Below are 21,104 nucleotides of genomic sequence, written 5' to 3' on the forward strand. Positions count from 1 at the left end.
ACTAATATTATATAGTGAAAAAAATGAAAAATTTCTGTATATTTACCGTTTGACAAGTTTACCTGAGCACCTAACTAATTTAATCTTGTTTTAACACTTAGAATTGTTAACTTCTAAAAGCTTACTGAAGCTGGTTTTGTTTAGAATGGCCTACTTGAATCACTATTGGAAGATGAGAAAATAACTCTGATATTTCATTTTTAAGTATCACAAATCTTAAAGTCTTTTTAAAGGGGTATAAAATTAAGTACCTGGTGTTAAGTTGATTTTTATTAGAAACCCTGTATTCTTTATTTGAGTAAAGATGTATTCTACCAGCATTGCTTGGTAAGAAAAATCCTTTATCTTTTCTTCTCTATATCTTACCTTTCAAAAAGGTTTTTAGTATCAAACATGGCTTTGTCAGACGTATTAAAATTCCTTTTTCATTTGAGGCTATCTTTTTTTCCTGTTTCCTGTCTAGAATCACCAAGAACATAATAATAAAAGCAAAACTGTATTAGGATGTAGAAATAGCTGCTAATATTTTTTAGTATCTTACGCTGATTTTAAACTGTTGGAAATTTTGATTGGATAACGAAAGTTTCCTTAGATTACTGAGTGTTCCCAGTAGCAAACTTATAAAATGTTAGCCCCTATTTCCATTTTAGTCTTTATTTTTTAAACTAGTCTTTAAAAAGAAAGTATTACTTTTAGACATACATAGTGTATGTACAAGGTAAATCAATATCATTCTAGAATGATTTATATTAATATCTTTTGTTACCAGACACAGTACATTTATAATACTTCTATAACCCAAACTTATTTAAAAATGAATGTTGGGAAATCAGCTGCAGATGTATTTCTAAACAAGATTTGCATTTACGTAAATGTAGAATTAAAGCTTTGTGTATTTTTTATTTTAATCAAATTTAACTTTTATGGACTTTAATATTCTGGGGTTTAGTTAGTTATAGATAAAGTTATGTCCTTTCATAATACTAAATTTGATAATGATATTATTTTGCAGAAACCTAAACTTGTGTTTATCTTTTGTTTATTATTTGCTATTTATTTACTATCATTCTGGGATAACCAAAGTTTTACACCTGTGCAGTCTCATCAAAATAAAGTGAACTGCATTTTAACCCTTGTAAGGGTTATTTTTTTCCTTGGTGTAGTCTCTCTGTGCATAATAGTAAAGGAAGCTAAATAAAGTGATAACTTCCCAAAGAAGTAAAAAAGAATAATTTTTTAATTATCAATATATTAAATACATGCTTCTGAAGTACCTAGGATGCTTAAGCCGTTTGTCTTCCTAATAATCTCAACCTTTTTATGTCATCTTAACAATTAAATTGTTTAAAACATTTTTAATACCCAGGTAAACTTTCCAAGTTAACAGATTCCATTCCATTTGATTAGATTTACAGATAAGAACCTTAGGAAGAAGAAACAGGGATTGGACTAGGTAGAACTAATGATGCCCTATTTAAAAGTTTGAGGGAAAGTGGCAGTGGTTTCTATGGATTTTTATTTAGTTCCCTATCAAAATCTCAGACTTCTGCACTAGAGATTTAAAGCGTTTGAAGGTAAGTAAGAATATGGTTTTTATTACCTTCTCGCCCATCGAATAACACTTATCTTAAAAACTGTGGTTTGGATGGCTGGGAACTTGGAGACATCATAATATCACCATCCAAGACGTGATTACTTGGAATAAAATGTATAGACTGGCCAGTGGTAGTGATTAACAGCTTGAGTAATCTAATTATTAAGTAAAAATTTATTTTTAAGATTAAAAAGCAGTAAATTTTTGAAGTCCATAAGAGTGGATTTTTTATAGTGTTTATATTGGCTTAGCAGGTTCTTCAGGTAGGCATCTAGTATTTTATTCCATTTAAAATTTCATTGGTTGACCATTCAAATGTACCTAATGAGGCACTATGCTAAGATGCTATAAATGATACAAAGATAGTTCAACCCTGTTTCTTGTCCTTAGAGGCACTTATATAAGTCTGCAAAAAGTGTTAGATTATAACTGACAGTTGTACTTTTTTGTACATTTCCCCATTTATGTATACCTTATTTGGGAGTCTTTGTCCCATTGCAATAACTATTGGTGCACATAAGTAGGGCTTTATTAGCTCTGTATAGCATTTCATGGTAACTATTGACTTAAATTAAGTTTAATTGGTTTTGGTGTGTTTGCTCCATTCCAGGTTAGAAGAATGATAACCTTAATACTTTTATTATAGTTCAAAGTTGCGTTACTGATTGCTGTAAACTCCTAAAAAGCTGCGGCTATTAATGCAATTTTAGTTTTGTCAAAGTTTTCAACTTCATATGCTTTTTGTCTTCATATTATGAAATCTAAATTAAAATTTAAAACAAGAACTAAGATTTTTTTCTTATTTAGTTATTTGGAGATTGGATTAGCCTAGGTCTGAGTTGTTACCTATTCATCTCTTCTTTTTCTTTTCAGTATACTTCTCCTAAGCTTCCCATGGCATACAAATTATTTGAGTTCTAGTCTTTAAGCATGTAGAAATAAGTCTGTGCTATATCAAAAGAAATTTTTAGCTTTATCAGTAATATCTGTTATCCAAAAGTATCTTGTTCAACAGCCTCAACTATGAAAGAAAATAGGAAGCTACCCCTAAGCAACCAGAATAGGTATCAAGCAGTCCAGTCACTAAAGCATCATCCTTTCTGTTTATGTCCTTATTTTAGACAGATACTAACCTTGATTGGTGATTTGGTTTCTTGGCCTTTTGTAGCTCACAAAGAACAAATTAGAATAAAATATATTAGAAGAAGATAACAATAATTTACAGGACACTGAAAAATGGAAAAAATAAAAAAAATTATCAAGGTAAAATAAAAATTCACAGCCCAGTAATTCAGGGCCATTTAATTTTGGTGCAAACACCCATATTTATCTTAAGAATTTTTCAGGCCTTATTAGGATAAAAAGTTGTATTATAGCTATGCACTTGAGTTTCCTGCAGTTCATGCTTGCTAAAATTTAGATTCCATTTGAACAAGGGTAAAGAACATCATACCTATTCATTCCTCTTAGATTTTTAAGCTGTATTCCTATAAATTAGATTATCAAAGAATGGTATAACTGGATCACAATGTCCTGGTTTGCTACCCACTTCAGTAAGTTAAGATTTAAGCCCTTGGTATTATAAATATCCTCTTGAGGTATATTTTTTATTTTTATGTTACTCTTAAAAACTGTAGTTGATATTTTCCACAGTTTCTTAATGTCTCTGATATGGTATGACCAAATTTAAAACATAGCAAGTGTGTAGTAAATAACTGAAAAAAATGCTATACTTGTGTAGTATACTTAAACTAGAGATAACAGTGTGGAGGCCTATAAAACTTTGCCAGCTTCAGATGCTAGCATTATAGCAACTTGAAACATTTTTTTGTGTCATCATGCTACCACTGTCTGTGATTTGGAGCCTTGATATGGAAGGGTGACTTTAAATTCAGATTGATGCTTTAAAATTATTTTGAGGGCCGGCCCCGTGGCGTAGCAGTTAAGTGCGCGTGCTCCGCTGCTGGTGGCCCGGGTTCGGATCCCAGGCACGCACCGGTGCACTGCTTGTCAGGCCATGCTGTGGCGGTGTCCCACATAAAGTGGAGGAAGGTGGGCACAGATGTTAGCTCAGGGCCAGTCTTCCTCAGCAAACAGAGGAGGATTGGCATGGATGTTAGCTCAGGGCTGATCTTTCTCACCAAAAAAAAAAAATTATTTCTGAAATGTATTGAGATTATTGCCCTAAATTAAAACTATATGATAAATTTCACATGGGATAGTTAAGTTTTCTGAAAAATAAGAAGTGGTCCTCTAGGCACAGACTGTCAATCCACAGATTCTATATGAAATGGCACAAAATGGAAAAACAAGGAAGAAAGCAAGTAGTAGCAGGTGGTAAGGCAGGCAAGGGACATCAAAGAACAGTCACCAGAGGGGAAGGGGGGAGGGAGGAGGGCAAAAGGGATAATTCGGCTCATGTGTGTGATGATGGGTTGTAATTGGTATTTGGGTGGTGAACATGATGTAATCTATGCAGAAATAGAAGTATAATGATGTACACCTGAAATTTATACAATGTTATAAACCAATGTTACTGCAATAAACAAAACAAAAAATAAAAATAAAATAAATTAAATAAAAAGGAACAGAGCTCCAAGAAAGGTCCCAGGTTATCATTGGAACATCACAGCAATCCTAATAGTCGAGTAGAGGCCTAAGTGTTCTAATAGCCAGTTGAGTCAGTAGTGCTAGTCTGATAATAACTGGTTAAAAAAAAAAAAAGCCGGGGCCGCCTGGTGGCATAGCGGTTAAGTTCGAGCACTCCACTTCGGCGGCCCGGCCCGGGGTTCGCAGGTTCGGATCCTGGGCGCGGACTGACGCACCACTTGTCAAGCCATGCTGTGGTGGCATCCCATATAAAACAGAGGAATCTTCCTCAGCAAAAAAGAGGAGGATTGGCGTCAGATGTTAGCTCAGGGCTAGTGTTCCTCAAAAAAAAAAAAGCCATCTAAGATAACAGTCTAAAACTGAATGTTATATGAGACTTAAGATGGCATTTATTTCGATTCATAAATGTCCTTGTCTTTCACTTGAACTTTTTTTTTTCAACTGGGCAACCTTGTTAGAGTGAAAAGAAATCATAGCTGTATATCCTTCATTTTAATTGGGGAGGGAGGAAGAAGTAACCAAAAACAAGCAACCACTATGCTTTACCCAAAGCTAGGCAGTCTCCTAACAGTAGTATTCCACCTCTTCAGTAAGTAATTTGGCCAGGAAAAGTGTGGTTCCTTTACAAATATTTTTGTCAGTGTAAACTGTTACACTGAATCCCAACTTTTGGTTATCTGAAAAATGTATACTTAAATAATACCTCATGACCATTTGATTCAGATATGTAAGTTCTCTTGGCATAGTTTTCGTTCATCTTAACATAGGTGTTCAGATATTCAAATTGAATTGGGTAGTATATTAGAATATCCGGTGTCAGGCACTATACTATTTGTTTGGATTGTAAACGCTAAGCCAGAAGATGTAAATGACAACCTCTAGATTAGTGGTTTTCACTTGGGGGTAGTTTTGCAACCCCACCCCTAGGACATTTAGCATTGTATGGAGACAGTTTGAGTTGTTACAGCTGGGGGAAGGGGACATGTAGTGGGTAGAGGTCAGAGATGCTATTAATCCTCTGATGCCCTGCAGAGCTCCACAACAAAGAGTATCCAGCCCAAAATGTGAGTAGTGTTCCTGTTGATAAACCCTGCCTAGATAAAAACTTTGAATAAGACTCTTGGCTTCTTCAATAGCTAGAGTTTGTCCAGTTGTAATCCAAAGCTTTGGGCATTGTTTCAGACTTAAATCCTGTCTAAAACTTAAACTGTTGCTGCACACATTTAGAAAGAACGGATAATTGAAAGCAAAATAAAATACTCTATGTAAATAAATATCTACATATTTTCATTTAAACACTAATTTATTTAAAACACTAATTCATCCATACTGAAGGTTACAGAAAAAATCTAAAAAATAACAGGCTCTTGAGATAACATTTCACTTTGTCTTTGATAATCGTGTTGTGCTGTTGTGTTGTCAGTACAGAAGAGTGATGATAATGTATAAAACTATTAAAAATTATGCCTTTGGATAAGTAGATTCAAGCTGTTTTATCTGTCTAAATTTTTTTGCTTTTTATTATAATATGTTGAGGCTATTTGGTAAGTATGATTTTGTCATTAGCAAATTTTACACCACATTTTTAAGGTTCATTCATAAATAAATATTTTAAATATTTAAATTGAGGAAGAGTAATATTCTCTTTAACGTGCAGTTTTTTTCTTGATTTCTTTTTTATCTTTGCTATTTTGCTAAAATAGAAGGGTATATTTTTTTCTACTTACTTATTCCTTTTTTTCTCTTATAATAGTATAGTGTGCAAGCAAGCTATTTCTGTGAAGTAAAGTAGCAGCTTTTTGCCTGAGCATGTTCAGACAAAATTTTCTCCATCAAACTAAGTGGCTGCCTGGCAGTCAGCCTTGAAGGGTACTGATTGTGGATTTTTTCTTCTTTTCTATTTGTAAATAAACTTCATAATGTTAATCTAAGATTTTAATTGCAGTTCAAAGTTGTTATATTAATGATTGCAAACAAAAGTTTTCCAGTGTCATATGTACCAGGACCTTTGTTTTCAGTCAGTTGGATTTCTTCCATTATTACCATGAGAAATAGGCAATTTCCTTTTCCATTTAATGATCTTGTTTTTAGAAAGTTGGAACATTAAATTTAAGACATCCTTATGAAGTGCAGCTCTTGTTGAGGAATTCATGACACCAGGTTTATAGAGCAAGTTTAATAATACCACCTTGGGACAGGATTCTTACTCAGTTTAACCATGAAGAGCCTTTTTGAAAATTCTTTTCAAAAAGAAGCTCTAATCATGTTATTAACAGTTGATAATGTTGCCACAATAATTGAGTTGCAGATTATATGAATACCTTGCTGAATTTTGCTTAATAGAAAAGTTAATAGTTTTATTTGTATTGAATATTCATTTATTGAATTATTGTGTTGAAACATTCTAGATGGAGAATCTTCCTTTGGCTCTGTGTATATATGTGGGTGTATATATAAGAGTTTATGTAAGGGAGTATAAATATACATTTCTTACTCCCTTAAGTAAAATTGAAACTCTTAAGAAGAATATCAATGGAGAGAACATTTTTATTTGTATCTTATTAAATGTCTTTTAAGTTTCTGATTTACATCATTTCGTTATTCATTGCTATTGGATTTGTTAATTGACTGTTCCTAATTCTCACTTAAGATTGATGTAGCTAAGCATACACAATGAGTGTGAAATATGACTTTTTTTAAAGGGTGAAGTGGAACAAATTGCTATGATGAAACCAAAAGGCCAGACTGAACACGATGAGGGTATGCTTGAATATTTAGAAGATATAATTGGTTGTGGACGGCTAAATGAACCCATTAAAGTCCTATGTCGGAGAGTTGAAATATTAAATGAACACAGAGGAGAGAAGGTGAATCTTCTGTAGACTTTTGTTGTAAATCAGAATATTTTGTTTATCGATTAACAAATTTTACTGAGTCAAATATTTAAGTTATAATAGATCATAACTGAAGAAATGTTTACTGTTTTAGATTGAATTTTGTTTTATTGACATTTAAGATGAACATTGTTTTATTAATACTGTTTATATGTTTTTATCTATTGACATGTTTTAAATTCACATTGTACATATGAAGTGTATTTGAACAATCTATACACTTAATTTTTGTAGTTAAACAGAGTTAAGATGGTGGAAAAGGAAAAGGACGCCTTAGAAGGAGAGAAAAACATAGCCATTGAATTTCTTACCTTGGAAAATGAAATATTTAGAAAAAAGAATCACGTTTGTCAATATTACATGTAAGTACCTTAATTTATCAATTTTTATATTAGTTTCTGCCATTGTCAAAGCCGTTCTCTTTTCCTGTGTTAGAGAAATGTGAAGACTGAAGTGAAAAAAATTCTAAAAATTGTTTTATGTGTTGAATTCATTAAATTAGGATTGTTTACCATGGTATTGAAGTTGACTTTTTAAGTATCCTACTTTAAGTTGGGAGGTGGGTTCACACGTATTTGTTACTATACTTAATCGTTTTACATATGCATTCTTTTTAATTTATGTAATAGCAAATCTAGTTTTGTTTGTATGGAACCTATTTTGTTCCAAATTCTAGTCTTGACCCTGTATTGGGGTTTTTTGCCTTCTCAATAGCCCTAGGTAATTGTAACCTGACTGTAGTTAAGAATACTTGAGAAATGGCTGATTTTACTAAATACTTATACGGTTTTAGAAGTGGCATTTTAGAATCTCCAGTTCTTTTCCTTTCCTCCCTCTAGTTATGATCTGCAGAAACGAATTGCTGAAATGGAAACTCAAAAGGAAGAAATTCATGAAGATACTAAAGAAATTAATGAAAAGAGCAATATACTCTCAAATGAAATGAAAGCTAAGAATAAAGCTGTAAAAGATGTAGAGAAGTAATAATCTTTTGGAAAGTAGTAGTAAAAGTATTTAGATTCAGTTAATTTTATTACATGTATGTGTGTCTGTATATAAACTTACTGCCAGCACACGGGTGTAATAAGTTTGCCAGCGTATAAAATGGTCTCCTTTCACAAACAAAAAACTTAATTGCCCCGCATCCAGCTCATCATTATTACAGATTGAGTGCACAACACTGAAGTCCTAAATAATGGAGGATGCTACCCCCTAGTGGCAGAACACAGTAACACAAAACATCACAGCAAAAATAGGAATTTAACTTGACGGGTTACTTGTCTTAAGAATAAACAATCCACAAATCTAATTGGGGTTATTCTAAATAGATGTTTTAAACTTCCGTTGTGACTTTTCTCTGTGCCAATATTCACTGACACCAATATCTTACCTATGCGGTTTTCTTTTTCTTTAAAATGTTTTACTTATTTTTATGGTAAAATTTTTCACTTATTTTTATGGTAAAATTTTTCTGTATGTAGATATTGTAGTCACTGGAAAATGTAGTATTTCTCATCCAGCTTAGAAGGGCAAAATAACTCGCATAATCGCACATTTTAACAGCTCCCTCAAATATGGAGTGAGTGGAGGATCAGCTTAAAATAGGTAGTTTTAAGATCCTACCTTATATGAGCTTGGACACATTTACAGAGGAAGTGTCTCAGGCAGGGTATATAACATGGCTTTAAAATATCTGAATATCCAAAATAGTGACTGATCATTTTCTTGCTTTGTTAGGAAATTGAATAAAATTACAAAATTTATTGAGGAGAACAAAGAAAAATTTACACAGCTAGATTTGGAAGATGTTCAAGTTAGAGAAAAATTAAAACATGCTTCAAGTAAAGCCAAAAAACTGGAGAAACAACTTCAAAAAGATAAAGAAAAGGTAGGTCTGAGGGAAAAAATTCTTAAAATTTCATGTCTGAATATCAGATCCATTTTTCATTATTTTTTGTGGATTTCCTTGCCCCTTATTACCTAAGATGATGCGTTAGGATTCTGAATGTTAAGTGCTTTACATTTTATCTCTGAACCTGATTTTTTTCCCCAGAGAGTAATCTTGCATCCGTTGACTTTGAGTTTTAGAGTTTATGTTACTAGGATACACGTTGTTGGGAAAACATTTACTAATCATCAGTTCTGTTTTGGTGATAAACAAAATAATTTTTTCCTATAATCTTTTAAAACCTAGTAGTGGTTTGAAAAGATATTTCTGGTTATGTATCATCAACTTTTAAAAATATTACCTGCCTCCTACAAAAATCAAGCTAAGAGTATCAGGGCAGGAGTTCTCCCTTAAAAAGGAGGGAAAGGGAAGCTCATAATTTAAAGCAAGAGATTAATAGCTATTCTGAGGTTAAAAAAAGATAGTTTGGACTAAAATGTCTAATTTGCTAGGAGTCAGACTCTAATAATTAATTTGGGATCTTTCAAACTGTATTCATAGCTCTATCAGATATCAATAGAGATGACACCTAAATCCCCTCTGCCCAAAAAAGCTTTGTACCGTGTAATTACATGGTAATTATAATATAGTCTCTGCTTTACAAGCATTTTCCAAATCATTTGTTTACAAAATACTTTCTTCTCAGTATGGTAATAAATCTTATGTGAATCAATGTTTAAGGAACACTATTTCTGAAAGTGTTGAACTTCTCTGGTAGTGGATAATTAGAATAAACAAAACAACACGGATTTGAGAGTAACTCCTAAATTGGACAGGCTAAGCCAAATATAACTGTATATAGAGGTATTAGCCTTTAGGCATCAAATGTGGCTAAGTCATTGTTATCAGAAGGTATAATGGAATAAAATGTTAGCCTACATGGTGACTCTGGAAGGGTGAAGCTGTGCAAGATCTTAGGAGTTGAGGGAGGCTGGAGGGTATAAAGGTAATTTGTACTAAGTTGTAATATACTATGAAGAGTAGTTTAGGAAATTGTGTATAGTCCGAGTATATTAATAGGTGAAGAAAGATGATTACAGCCTGAAATTGGAACAGAAGGAAGAAAGACCGAATGCCCAGCCAGGGAGAATTTTCTTTTCATAAGGAATAAGGAAGTCATAGAATTAGACTGAGAGAATGTAGTAATTGCAGTGAATGGTTAAGAAAGTACTTGCTAAAGCCAGCTAGTTCAAATCTGATTACAAAGAAAGCTGCAAAGACCTAGAAGACCCTGAGAAATGCTATTAAATAAGTCACATATTGATGGTATTGGGTAGCCTAAAGGTACCTACTCCTAACTTTAATTTGTTTTATAATTTTAGGTTCAAGAATTTAAAAGTATACCTGCCAAGAGTGAAAATATCATAACTGAGACAACAACTAGAAGCAATACCCTTGAAAAGGAAAAAGAGAAAGAAGAAGAAAAACTAAAGGAAGTTATGGATAGCCTTAAACAGGAAACACAAGGGCTTCAGAAAGAAAAGGAAGTAAGATTCTTTATCAGTTGTTTATTTTGGTGTCTTTTTTTTTTTTTTTTAACTTGAAGATTGTTTCTGTAGTAACAGTAAAAACTGAACTGTTAGAAGAAAAAGTTTGGACATTCCTAACGTTCCTAAAAATAGCCTAGACTCCCCTTTTTTGTTTTCTACTTTCCTGTTTTTTAAAAAAAGTTAACTGAATGAGAATTTATAATGGCAGTGAAAATGGGACATGTCAGATACTTTGTTACATATGCCATTCTTTGTTAAGCATGTTGATTTCATCATCAAACTTTTTCATCTCTTAAATTATTTTCTTGGTAACTTAGTTGGTTACCACCTATTAAAAACCTGGGACTACACTAACCACAGGTTGACATCTCCCATCTTTGTTTCTGTAGCTCTTGTGTAATAGTTTAAAACCATGGCTCTAATGTCAGTTTTTGGTTCAAATCCTAGATCAGTCACTTATTATCTCTGATCTTGTACAGGTTGTTATGTCTCCCACTCATCTTCCTCAAGATGGGGAAGAAAATACTACCCATCTTGTGAATCTTTTTGAAAATAAAAATTTGTATATATTTATACAAAATGCCCAGAAAGTAAAAAATTAGTGTCAGCTATTACATTATTTTATCACTTCATTAATAAAACAAGAGAATGTAAGGTTGTCACATTGCTATGTCTTACCTACCCAACAGGAGTAGAAGCATGAAGTTTACCTATCTTTGTTTATATTCACCACAGCCTTTTTGACAACACTGAGCATGTTAAATAGATATTTTAATGGGTAACAGTGATTGAATTGACGCACATAAGTCAGTTATGTTACGTAAGACTTAAAAGTGCATAAGTTACAGACTTATGTACAGCCTTTGTATGTTAATTATACCTCAAGAAAGTGGGAGGAGGGTTTGTTTTCTTAGTTACAGACTTAATAGATTCTGTTTTGGAATATGAACATGTTCTTAATGTCACACTACAAAACTTTGTAAATAGGATGCCCATGTGATAAAGTGACAAGATAGTACATTAGCTTTCATGATGAAATACTTTATGGATGGAGATTTTCACATTTGCTCATCTAATGTACATTGAGTACTCCTGTGTGCCTTGGCACCCTGTGTTAATGACAAAGCCAGGACTCAATCCAGGTGTCTTCATTCCTCAATATAATGTAGTAGCTAAAAACAGAGGTTCTGCCGCTTATGAGTGACTGCATGACTTTTGAGCGAGTTATTTAAACTCTGATCTCAGTTTTCTCAAAATGGGCATAATGATGGTATTTACCTCATGGGATTATATTAATGGATTGATACATACAAAACATTCAGAATAGTGCCTAGAACATAGTGAGCCATGTGTGTGTGTTAGTGTTCGTGATTTTCACTATCAAACATTTAAATTGATTAATGTTTAGTCATTAATGTTCCTGGGCCTATTGCCTTGTGTGTAAAATGAAAGAGTTAGGCTTTTGTAAGAGCCTTTCTTATGTCTTTTATTCTAATAAATAAATCCTTTCTTCACAGTCGGTTATACTAACCCAAAGTTTCTCCTCGTACCTCTAAAACATTTTCAACATAAATATACTTGAGGAAACTTTCTGCTGAATAGTACTTTACCTTACCTGAAATGGTAAGGTATAATGTGGAAAAACCATGGAATCTAGAGTTTAGACTAGATTTTTGTTCTCTTTCAACTATTCCTTTATTGTTATTTTAGTCTCTAAAACGAACATAGCTTATTAAGCTCTTGTGAAATCAGTTAGGAAGAGACTTTATGTACAGTGAACATTGGCAATGAGGCAAAAACTTAGTCCATTCCACTTGTAAGGATAATTTATTTCTATATATTATGCTTGTAGAACCTCTTAAGTTGAATTCAAAATGTATGGTTTCCATTTCAGTTTAGGTTTGAAAACAGAAATATTTCAGATTTAATGGAGTCGGTCATCTTTTAACAGAGTCGAGAAAAAGAACTTATGGATTTCAGCAAATCAGTAAATGAAGCACGTTCAAAGATGGATGTAGCCCAATCAGAACTCGATATCTATCTCAGTCGTCATAATACTGCAGTGTCTCAATTAAGTAAGGCCAAGGAAGCTCTACTTGCAGCTTCTGAGACTCTCAAAGAAAGGAAAGCTGTAATCGGAGATATAGAGGCAACACTCCCTCACACTGAACATGAATTGAAGGAGGTATTTCTTTGCTACTGTGGTTCATCTGAACATTGTTTATCTACCATAGTTTTGTATATGTATATATATATATATATATATTTTTTTTTTTAATCTCAACATCTGAAGTGACTGGCATAAAGGGTTTTTTTTTTCCTCATTTAGTGTAATCTTCCCCAAAAGAATAGGGTTGGTATTTCAGTATTCCATCTAATATGAACTGAGACTATTAAGAAACTAACAATATTCTCCCCAAAAGCATTGGACAGCAAATAACACTGCCACCACCACCATTATTTCCTATGGAAATAATTTTTAACAAAAGAAAGTTTATATTTCCCTAAATCTAAGTGTAGATAATTTATGTAAGGGTAAATGAAAAACATAAATATATATATATATATATATTTTATATATATATATATTTTATATATATATATTATTTATATATATATATTTTATATATATATTATTTATATATATTTTATATATATATTATTTATATATATATATCCATATATATATATATATGAATGAATATGCAAACCAACTGTCTTGGTATAGTTTTCCTGTTTTTGAACTTATGGATGTAGTTTCTTTGTTGACTGCACACCATTTTAAACTATGCAAGATAACTAGTTTAGCTTACCAGTGCTCCTCCTATCCTTGAATGAATTAGATATCTAAGGAATTTCATAACTTAAATCTCTAAAGCTTCACTAGGCAAGATGGCAATAGAAAATGCTGTTTGAAGAGAAATTATACTGAAAATAAAGTCTTTCATTTTAATAAATGCACTATTTAGTTGTCAGGGAATTGCATGACTGTGTAGAATTTAAATGTAAACTTAAGTTGTATACAGTGACCACTTCCATCTTCCTGGTAATTCCATTTATTTTTGGATAAATTGTATCTGTAATGAGCTTTTACTTTACATCAGTATGACTGGTAATAGAGGTAATAATTTAAAGGCAGGACATGAGGAAGAATGTCTGTTAGGAAAAAATAGCTGCTCTAACTTGGAGATTGGGAAGCTGAGAGTTTGCATGTTTTGTGTGCATGTGTGTGGTTCTTCTTTTATTGGCAGCCTGACATTTTGGTATAGCAGTAGTACTGTTCACTCATCATGGCCCCCTGGATTTCAGAGCTGTACTTTTTTTGTTTTTTTTTTTCTTTAATTATATATAATTATATATAATATATAGTTTCCTTTATTATTTAGAAAGCAAAGCACAGTATAACTGTAGTCCTGCCCAGTCACCCATATCTAGGGTCCTGTACCTGAGGTCTGTTGTTAACTTAAGAATTAGGACACACTCATGCATCACTATATGGTGCCAAGCTGGGATTTCCACAGCCCTAGCTCTGCTTGCTGTAGCAATCAGTGTGCTACTCCCAGAACCACGCTGTGCTTAACGTTCCTTGTTATTGACCCAAATAATTTGTCCCCTTTAAAATAGAAAACCCATCCATGTTTTTCAAAACCAAACCAGCAGTTGCAACATGGCAGCTTAGTTCTGGTTTGAGTGTTTATTATTGGTCTTTTCCTTTCTTTTTGAGGTATTACAACTAATTCTATGCCATGATTGTGCCTATGCTTCTGGGATTCATTTTCTTAACTTTTCACTTTCAGAAAGAAAAAGAACTTCAAAAACTTACAAAAGAAGAAATAAATGTCAAAAGTTTCGTTCATGATCTTTTCCGAAAGGTTGAAGAAGCAAAGAGTTCCTTAGCAATGAATCGAAGTAGGGGGAAAGTCCTTGATGCAATGATTCAAGAAAAAAAATCTGGCAGGATTCCAGGAATATATGGGCGATTGGTAAAATAGATTTATTTGGAAATGACTATATATTTTTCTCTCAAGAAACATATTGTAAATAATTTTCTTACCTTGATTTAAAGAACTGTATATTGAGTGTCACTATACATAAAATAACATTCATTTTTGTTTGTTTTAAAGGACATTCGTTTTTAAACATTTTCCTCTTATACTCAGGCATGATAAAATTCTTTGTGGTATGGATTCTCTCATTATAGTTTTTTAGTTTGGGATAATTATAATCATTTTAATACCAAGAAGAAAAACTAACTCTAGTAGTGATGAACAAACTTAGCAAGACTACTTTTTTTTTCCAGAAAACAAGAATTTGATGAATTATATTCTGGGTTTTATAACATTTTATTGAAGGTTATGGCTAGAGTTTAGGTAAATCAACAAGGGATAATGTAGGAACCCAAGGCTAGCAATGATGGGGACCATCACTGCTCTTGAGCCTCAAGAAGGAAGGGAGCTGTGGCCATGGCTAGAGGGTGGCCTGGAGGACATGGGGAAAATAAATATTTAACCCACCTTTATCTGCTACCCTGCTGTCTCTAGCTGGTGCCTCACATTGGCTAAAGCTAGAGAGCCAAAGGAACCAGTTGATGCAGTCCTTGAGTCAGCCTTCTTGAGAAGGAAGCAGAAGAGAGTGCTTCAAAAGGGCAAATGAAAATTACCCAGCATAGTTGCTCCCATGTTTACTTGTTAAGACATTTCTACCTTATTTTGTTGAAGATATACAATTTGATTCTAATCATTTGCTTTCAAGGAAAAATAAAGCTAGTCAGTGAATGCTGCTTGATAGCTAATTTATCAATAATAGATATGGATAAGCAGGCAAGTGTGTTTCATCAGGACTTAACATAATCTTAGATGGTTTTCAGTAATTCAAAGTTTTATTTATGTTATTTTGCTTATAGTACTTTAGGCTTCAAATCTTTATATGTTTTCATTTTTGTACAGTGAAAACAGTTCTTTCATTTTGTGCTCTCATTAAAAATGCAAACTCCAGGGGCCGGCCCTCTGGCCGAGCGGTTGAGCTTCTGAGCACTCTGCTTCGGCAGCCTGGATTCACAGGTTCAGATCCCAGGCGTGGACCTACTCCATTCATCAGCCATGCTGTGGAGGCATCCCACATACAAAACAGAGAAAGATTGGCACAGATGTTAGCTCAGGGTGAATCTTCCTCACCAAAAAAACCCCCACATATCCATAAACCTTTTTAAAAGGTAGATTAAAAAGTCTTCTGCCTCTGCAGAAGGGGAAGCTTGAATGAGAGGAACACATATTTTTCATCGTGTACCCTTTTTGTACTTGTTAAAACCATGTGTAAGTATAGTTTTTCAATTAAAAGTAGCTTGAGAAATCTATATGAATAGTAATGAAATGATCCTGTGCCTAATTCCTTGCTGATTTTTTCCCCCTCCTCTTTATTAGGGGGACTTAGGAGCAATTGATGAAAAATACGATGTTGCTATTTCATCCTGTTGTCATGCATTAGACTACATTGTTGTTGAGTCTATTGATACAGCCCAAGAATGTGTAAACTTCCTTAAAAGACAAAATATTGGAGTTGCAACCTTTATAGGCTTGGATAAGGTGGGTATTCATAATTTAATTTTTAAATGCCAAGTGGTTTTTGATTGAATCCAAGCTTTTTTCCATAGTTATTCAGTGAACACATGATAGGTTTTGAGGATTATTTTAGGCTCTCAGGTTACATGGTTGTGAAAAAAAATTTTCTAGGGCCTCGCCTAAAGGAATATACATTTCGCTGTTAGAGTGACTGGTAGTTTGCATTTCTAACTTTCGTCATCAATAACTACTTTAAAAAAAAATGATAAAACCTTTATGGAGATATAATTCACATACCATAAAATTCCCCATTATAAGGTATACAGTTCAGTGGGTTTTAGTGTATTCACAAGGTTGTTCAACCATGACCACTGTCTAATTCCAGAATATTTTCATCACCCCAAAAAGAAACCTCAAACACATTAGCACTCACTACCTATAACCCACCCTCCACCCCCACCCCTGCTGCAAGCAACCTCTAATCTACTGTCTGTCTCTATAGATTTACCTATTCTGGACATTTTATAGACATGGAATCAAACAATATGTAGCCTTTTGTGTATGGCTTCTTTTACTTAGCAGGTTTTCAGAGTTCATCTATGTTGTGGCACATGTCAGTATTTCATTCCTTTTTATTGCCAAATTATAATTCCATTGTATGGATATACCACATTTTCTTTATCCATCGATCAATTAATGGACATTTGGGTTTTTTCATGGTTTGGCTATTATGGAAAATGCTGCTATAAACATTCATTTATAAGTTTTTGTGCAGACACATGTTTTTAATTCTCTCGATTTAATACCTAGGAGTGGAATTGCTGGGTCACATGTTAATTTTAACTTCTTGAGGAACTACCAAACTGTTTTCCACAGTGGCTGCACCATTTCCTACCAGCAGTGAATGAGGGTTCCAATTTCTTTACATCCTCACCAACACTTGTTATTGTACTTTTTTTTGATTATAGCCATCGTGGTGGGTTTGAAGTGGTATCTCTTTGTGGTTTTGATTTGCATTTCCTGATGACTAATGATGTTGAACATCTTTTCGTATGCTTATTGGCCATTTATTTATCTTTTTTGGAGAAATGTGTATTCATATCCTTTGCCCATTTGTTAATTGGTTTATTTGTCTTTATTGTTGAGTTGTAAGCATTCTTTGTATATTCTAGATACAAATCTCTTGTCATATATATGATTTGCAAATATTTTCTCCCATTCTGTGGGTTGTATTTACTTTCTTTTTTTTTTTTTTTTTAAAGATTTTATTTATTTATTTTTCCCCCAAAGCCCCAGTAGATAGTTGTCCATCATAGCTGCACATCCTTCTAGTTGCTGTATGTGGGACGCGGCCCCAGCATGGCCGGAGAAGCGGTGCGTCGGTGCGTGCCCGATATCCGAACCCGGGCCGCCAGCAGCGGAGCGCACGCACTTAACCGCTAAGCCACGGGGCAGGCCCTGTATTTACTTTCTTGGTGGTGTCCTCTGAAGCACTAAATTTTTTAATTTTGATGAAGTCCAACTTCTTTTTTCTTTTAAATTTGGTTGCGGTGTGTTGGGTCTCATATCTAAGAAAATACTGCATCATCCAAGGGCATAGTGATTTACCTCCTCTGTTTTCTTCCAAGACTTTTATAGTTTTAGCTTTTATATTTAGGTTTTTAATCCATGTTCATTTTATAACATAGTGTGAAGTAGGAGTCCAACTCTGCTCTTTTGCATGTGGATATCCAGTTGTTCCAGCACCATTTGTTGGAAAGACTACTCTTGCCCCATTGAATTTTCTTGGCACCCTTGTCAAAAATCAACTGACCATAAATGTAAGGGTTTCTTTCTGGACTCTCCATTTACCTATATGTCTATTCTTACACTAGTACCACACTGTCTTGATTACTATAGCTTTCTAGTAAGTTTTGAAATAAGGAGTCCTCTAATTTTGTTCTTTTATATCAAGATTGTTTTGGCTATTCTGAATCCCTGTAATTTCCATTTGAATTTTAAGATCAGCTGGTCAATTTCTGCAAAAACAAAGCAACTAGGATTTTGATACAGGTTGCATTGAATCTGTAGATGAGTTTGAGTATTGCTATCTTAGTATTAAATCTTATGATCCATGAACCCGGGATATCTTCCATTTATTTAGGTCTAATTTCATACAATAATGTTTCGTAGCCTTCAGTGTACAGGTCTTGTGTTTCTTTTGTTAAATTTACTCCTAAGTTTTTTGTTTTTGTGTTTTTTTTAATATAACATTGTAAATGGAATTTTCTTGATCTCATTTTCAGATTATTTGTTGCTAGTGTATAAAAATACAACTAATTTTTATATATTGATCTTGTATCCTGCAACTTTGCTGAATTCATGTTTGTTTTAATAGTTTTTTGTGTGTGGATTCCTTAGTATTTTATATATATGTATAAGATCATGTCTTCTGTGAATAGAGATAGTTTTATAATAACTTCTCTCTTAAGGTAATGGTAAAGTAATACTTAATTATGCAGATACTCAGAACCTTGTGTACATATCCTTACATTTTATACATGTATATTACTTATGTAAACTTATGTAAACGATAGCTAAAAGAAATGATATATTCTCTATTTTTTTATATATATATATATATATATTCTACTTTTAGATGGCAGTGTGGGCAAAGAAAATGACAAAAATTCAAACTCCTGAAAATACTCCTCGGTTATTTGATTTAGTAAAAGTAAAAGATGAGAAAATTCGCCAAGCATTTTACTTTGCTTTACGGGATACCTTAGTAGCTGACAACTTAGATCAAGCCACAAGAGTAGCATATCAAAAAGATAGAAGATGGAGAGTGGTAACGTTACAAGGGCAAATCATAGAACAGTCAGGTAATGGTGGTTTCTTGCCTGCCATTGAGTTTGTTTAATCTTGTTGGGGGAGACACCTAAGTCTAACTTCTCTCCTCTGTCCTCCAGGTACAATGACTGGTGGTGGAAGCAAAGTAATGAAAGGAAGGATGGGTTCATCAGTTGCTGTTGAAATCTGTGAAGAAGAGGTCAGCATATCTAAAATTATAGTCACACTTAAAAAAAAAATTCACATACATACTTTAAAGTTTAGCCATTTTAGGTATACTGTGCTCAAATTTTAAATTAACAGATTGAATTTTCTGTAAGTGACTAATATATAAGCTGTGGCATTTTTTTTAATGTGAAACCCTTTAAAGTTCTAAAAATAAGACATGTTAATTAGAAAGTATATGCTTCACATATATATCTTTTGCTATTGTTACATTTGGATCTTATGGATTTTTAGAATTTATTTAACCATTTCACTTAACTGACATTTAATTTCATGTTTTTTGACATAATTATTGCTGTGTCACATGGTTTTTCTATTTCAAAATAATGTAAGGTATGAATATAGCAAAGATTTCTGGTGCATGCTTCCAAATTTTATTTCAAAATATTTAATATGCCCACAAGTATATGAGAATGTCAAAATGTCCAGGAAAAACCTGCTATGTTCCTTTATTGCTCTCAGAACACTATGTATACCTTTTTCTTCCTTAAAAACATACTTGGATATCCTGAACACCTAACTTTTTCCGAAGAGTTATACCTTCATTTTTTCCCATATTTTGAAGTAGTTTATATCCTTCCACTTCAATATTTGCAGAGTATACCTTCACTGAAATAATAAGTGACTATACAACACTTAAAATTGTCTTTCTATCAGATTCTATGATGCAGAAATTAGTTGACCATCTCCTAAGCTTTAGGATTGGGAATTGAAACTGGGTTGTTTGGTTTTGTTCTAATCTTGAAGATCAGAAGTTTGGGTTTTCTTCATTTATAAATTGACTTTGCTGTTAATCTGCAGTGACTCTTAGAGAAAACTTATTTCACTAAAACTCTTCTTTGTAGGTAAATAAAATGGAATCAGAGTTGCAGAGAGACTCTCAAAAAGCAGTGCAAATTCAGGAACAGAAAGTACAACTGGAGGAAGCAGTAGTTAAGTTAAGGCATAGTGAACGAGAAATGAGGAATACGCTAGAAAAGTTTACTGCAAGCATCCAGGTACTCTTATTAATATTAGCTGGAACTAGTGGAATTCAACAGCAATTTGACAGAAGATTTTTTCCTGTTTGCTTACAATTTTAAAGTATAAGGGAGGAGTAGGGTGGGTCTCTGGGTGGAAGGCCTGTCTCTTGATTTTTGTTTCCTTAAGTACTAATGGATATATGCCTTGTCACAGTGTTACTCCAGCCACAGCTGTTCCTGTTTTCCATTTGTACTCCATAAAAATGTATCTTTCCTGAACAACTGTGTGATCCTTTATTTTCATTCTCTTTTCAAAGTGGGATGTTTTCTTAATTATGAGAAAGAAATGGATGCCCACTGTCTTTTTTTTATTTTTTGTTTGTTTTTTGTTTTTTGTGAGGAAGATCAGCCCTGAGCTAACATCTGATGCCAGTCGTCCTCTTTTTTTGCTGAGGAAGATTGGCCCTGGGCTAACATCCGCGCCCATCTTCCTCTACTTTATATGAGACGCTGCCACAGCATGGCTTGACAAGCCATGTGTCAGTGCGCACCCGGGATCCAAACCCCTGGCCACCGCAGCAGAGCGCGCACACTTAACCGCTGCGCCACCAGGCCGGCCCCCTCACTGTCTTTTTAAAAAACAAACAAAACTAAAAAACAGTTTTCAGAAAATACCCAAAAGATCATCATCCTCAATTTTTGTGTCTACCCTTGAACTTTTTAATATAAATACCTAGTTTACATGTATGTGTTTATGTATATACCAGGTGTAGATATACGTATTAAATATGCATATGGCTTTTTAATAAGTCATACTAACTTTTCTTCACTTAATTATAGTTTTCTTTCCAAGCCAATGTAAATTTACTTTTTTTGCAATTGCATTAGAGCATTTTGATAAATGTTTTTCTATGTTATTATATACACTGCTATGTTTAAAATATCCTTGTTAGGTAAACCTTTATACACCCATCCAATTATTTCCTTAGGT

At 33.3% G+C, this 21,104-nt stretch overlaps 1 protein-coding gene across 3 annotated transcripts in view; it reads left to right on the forward strand.

Annotated features, from left to right (window-relative positions):
* The window catches only part of SMC4 (structural maintenance of chromosomes 4), a 35,083-nt gene that overhangs the window by 4,821 nt on the left and 9,158 nt on the right, over positions 1-21,104 (forward strand). For 2 of the 3 annotated variants that reach the window (XM_014796251.2, XM_087440128.1), the window contains exons 6-16: positions 6,907-7,071; positions 7,333-7,460; positions 7,938-8,078; positions 8,836-8,986; positions 10,369-10,533; positions 12,488-12,721; positions 14,334-14,519; positions 15,957-16,118; positions 18,733-18,958; positions 19,046-19,125; positions 19,997-20,149. In XM_014796251.2, coding sequence (XP_014651737.1) covers positions 6,907-7,071; positions 7,333-7,460; positions 7,938-8,078; positions 8,836-8,986; positions 10,369-10,533; positions 12,488-12,721; positions 14,334-14,519; positions 15,957-16,118; positions 18,733-18,958; positions 19,046-19,125; positions 19,997-20,149 — 1,791 coding nt within the window. The remainder of the gene's footprint in view (positions 1-6,906; positions 7,072-7,332; positions 7,461-7,937; positions 8,079-8,835; positions 8,987-10,368; positions 10,534-12,487; positions 12,722-14,333; positions 14,520-15,956; positions 16,119-18,732; positions 18,959-19,045; positions 19,126-19,996; positions 20,150-21,104) is intronic. The other variant, XM_087440127.1, reaches the window with a different exon arrangement.

This window comes from Ceratotherium simum, chromosome 15 (genome assembly GCF_057802395.1).
Source record: "Ceratotherium simum simum isolate JZ-2026a chromosome 15, ASM5780239v1, whole genome shotgun sequence".
In the NCBI taxonomy this organism is placed as follows: Eukaryota; Metazoa; Chordata; class Mammalia; order Perissodactyla; family Rhinocerotidae; genus Ceratotherium; species Ceratotherium simum.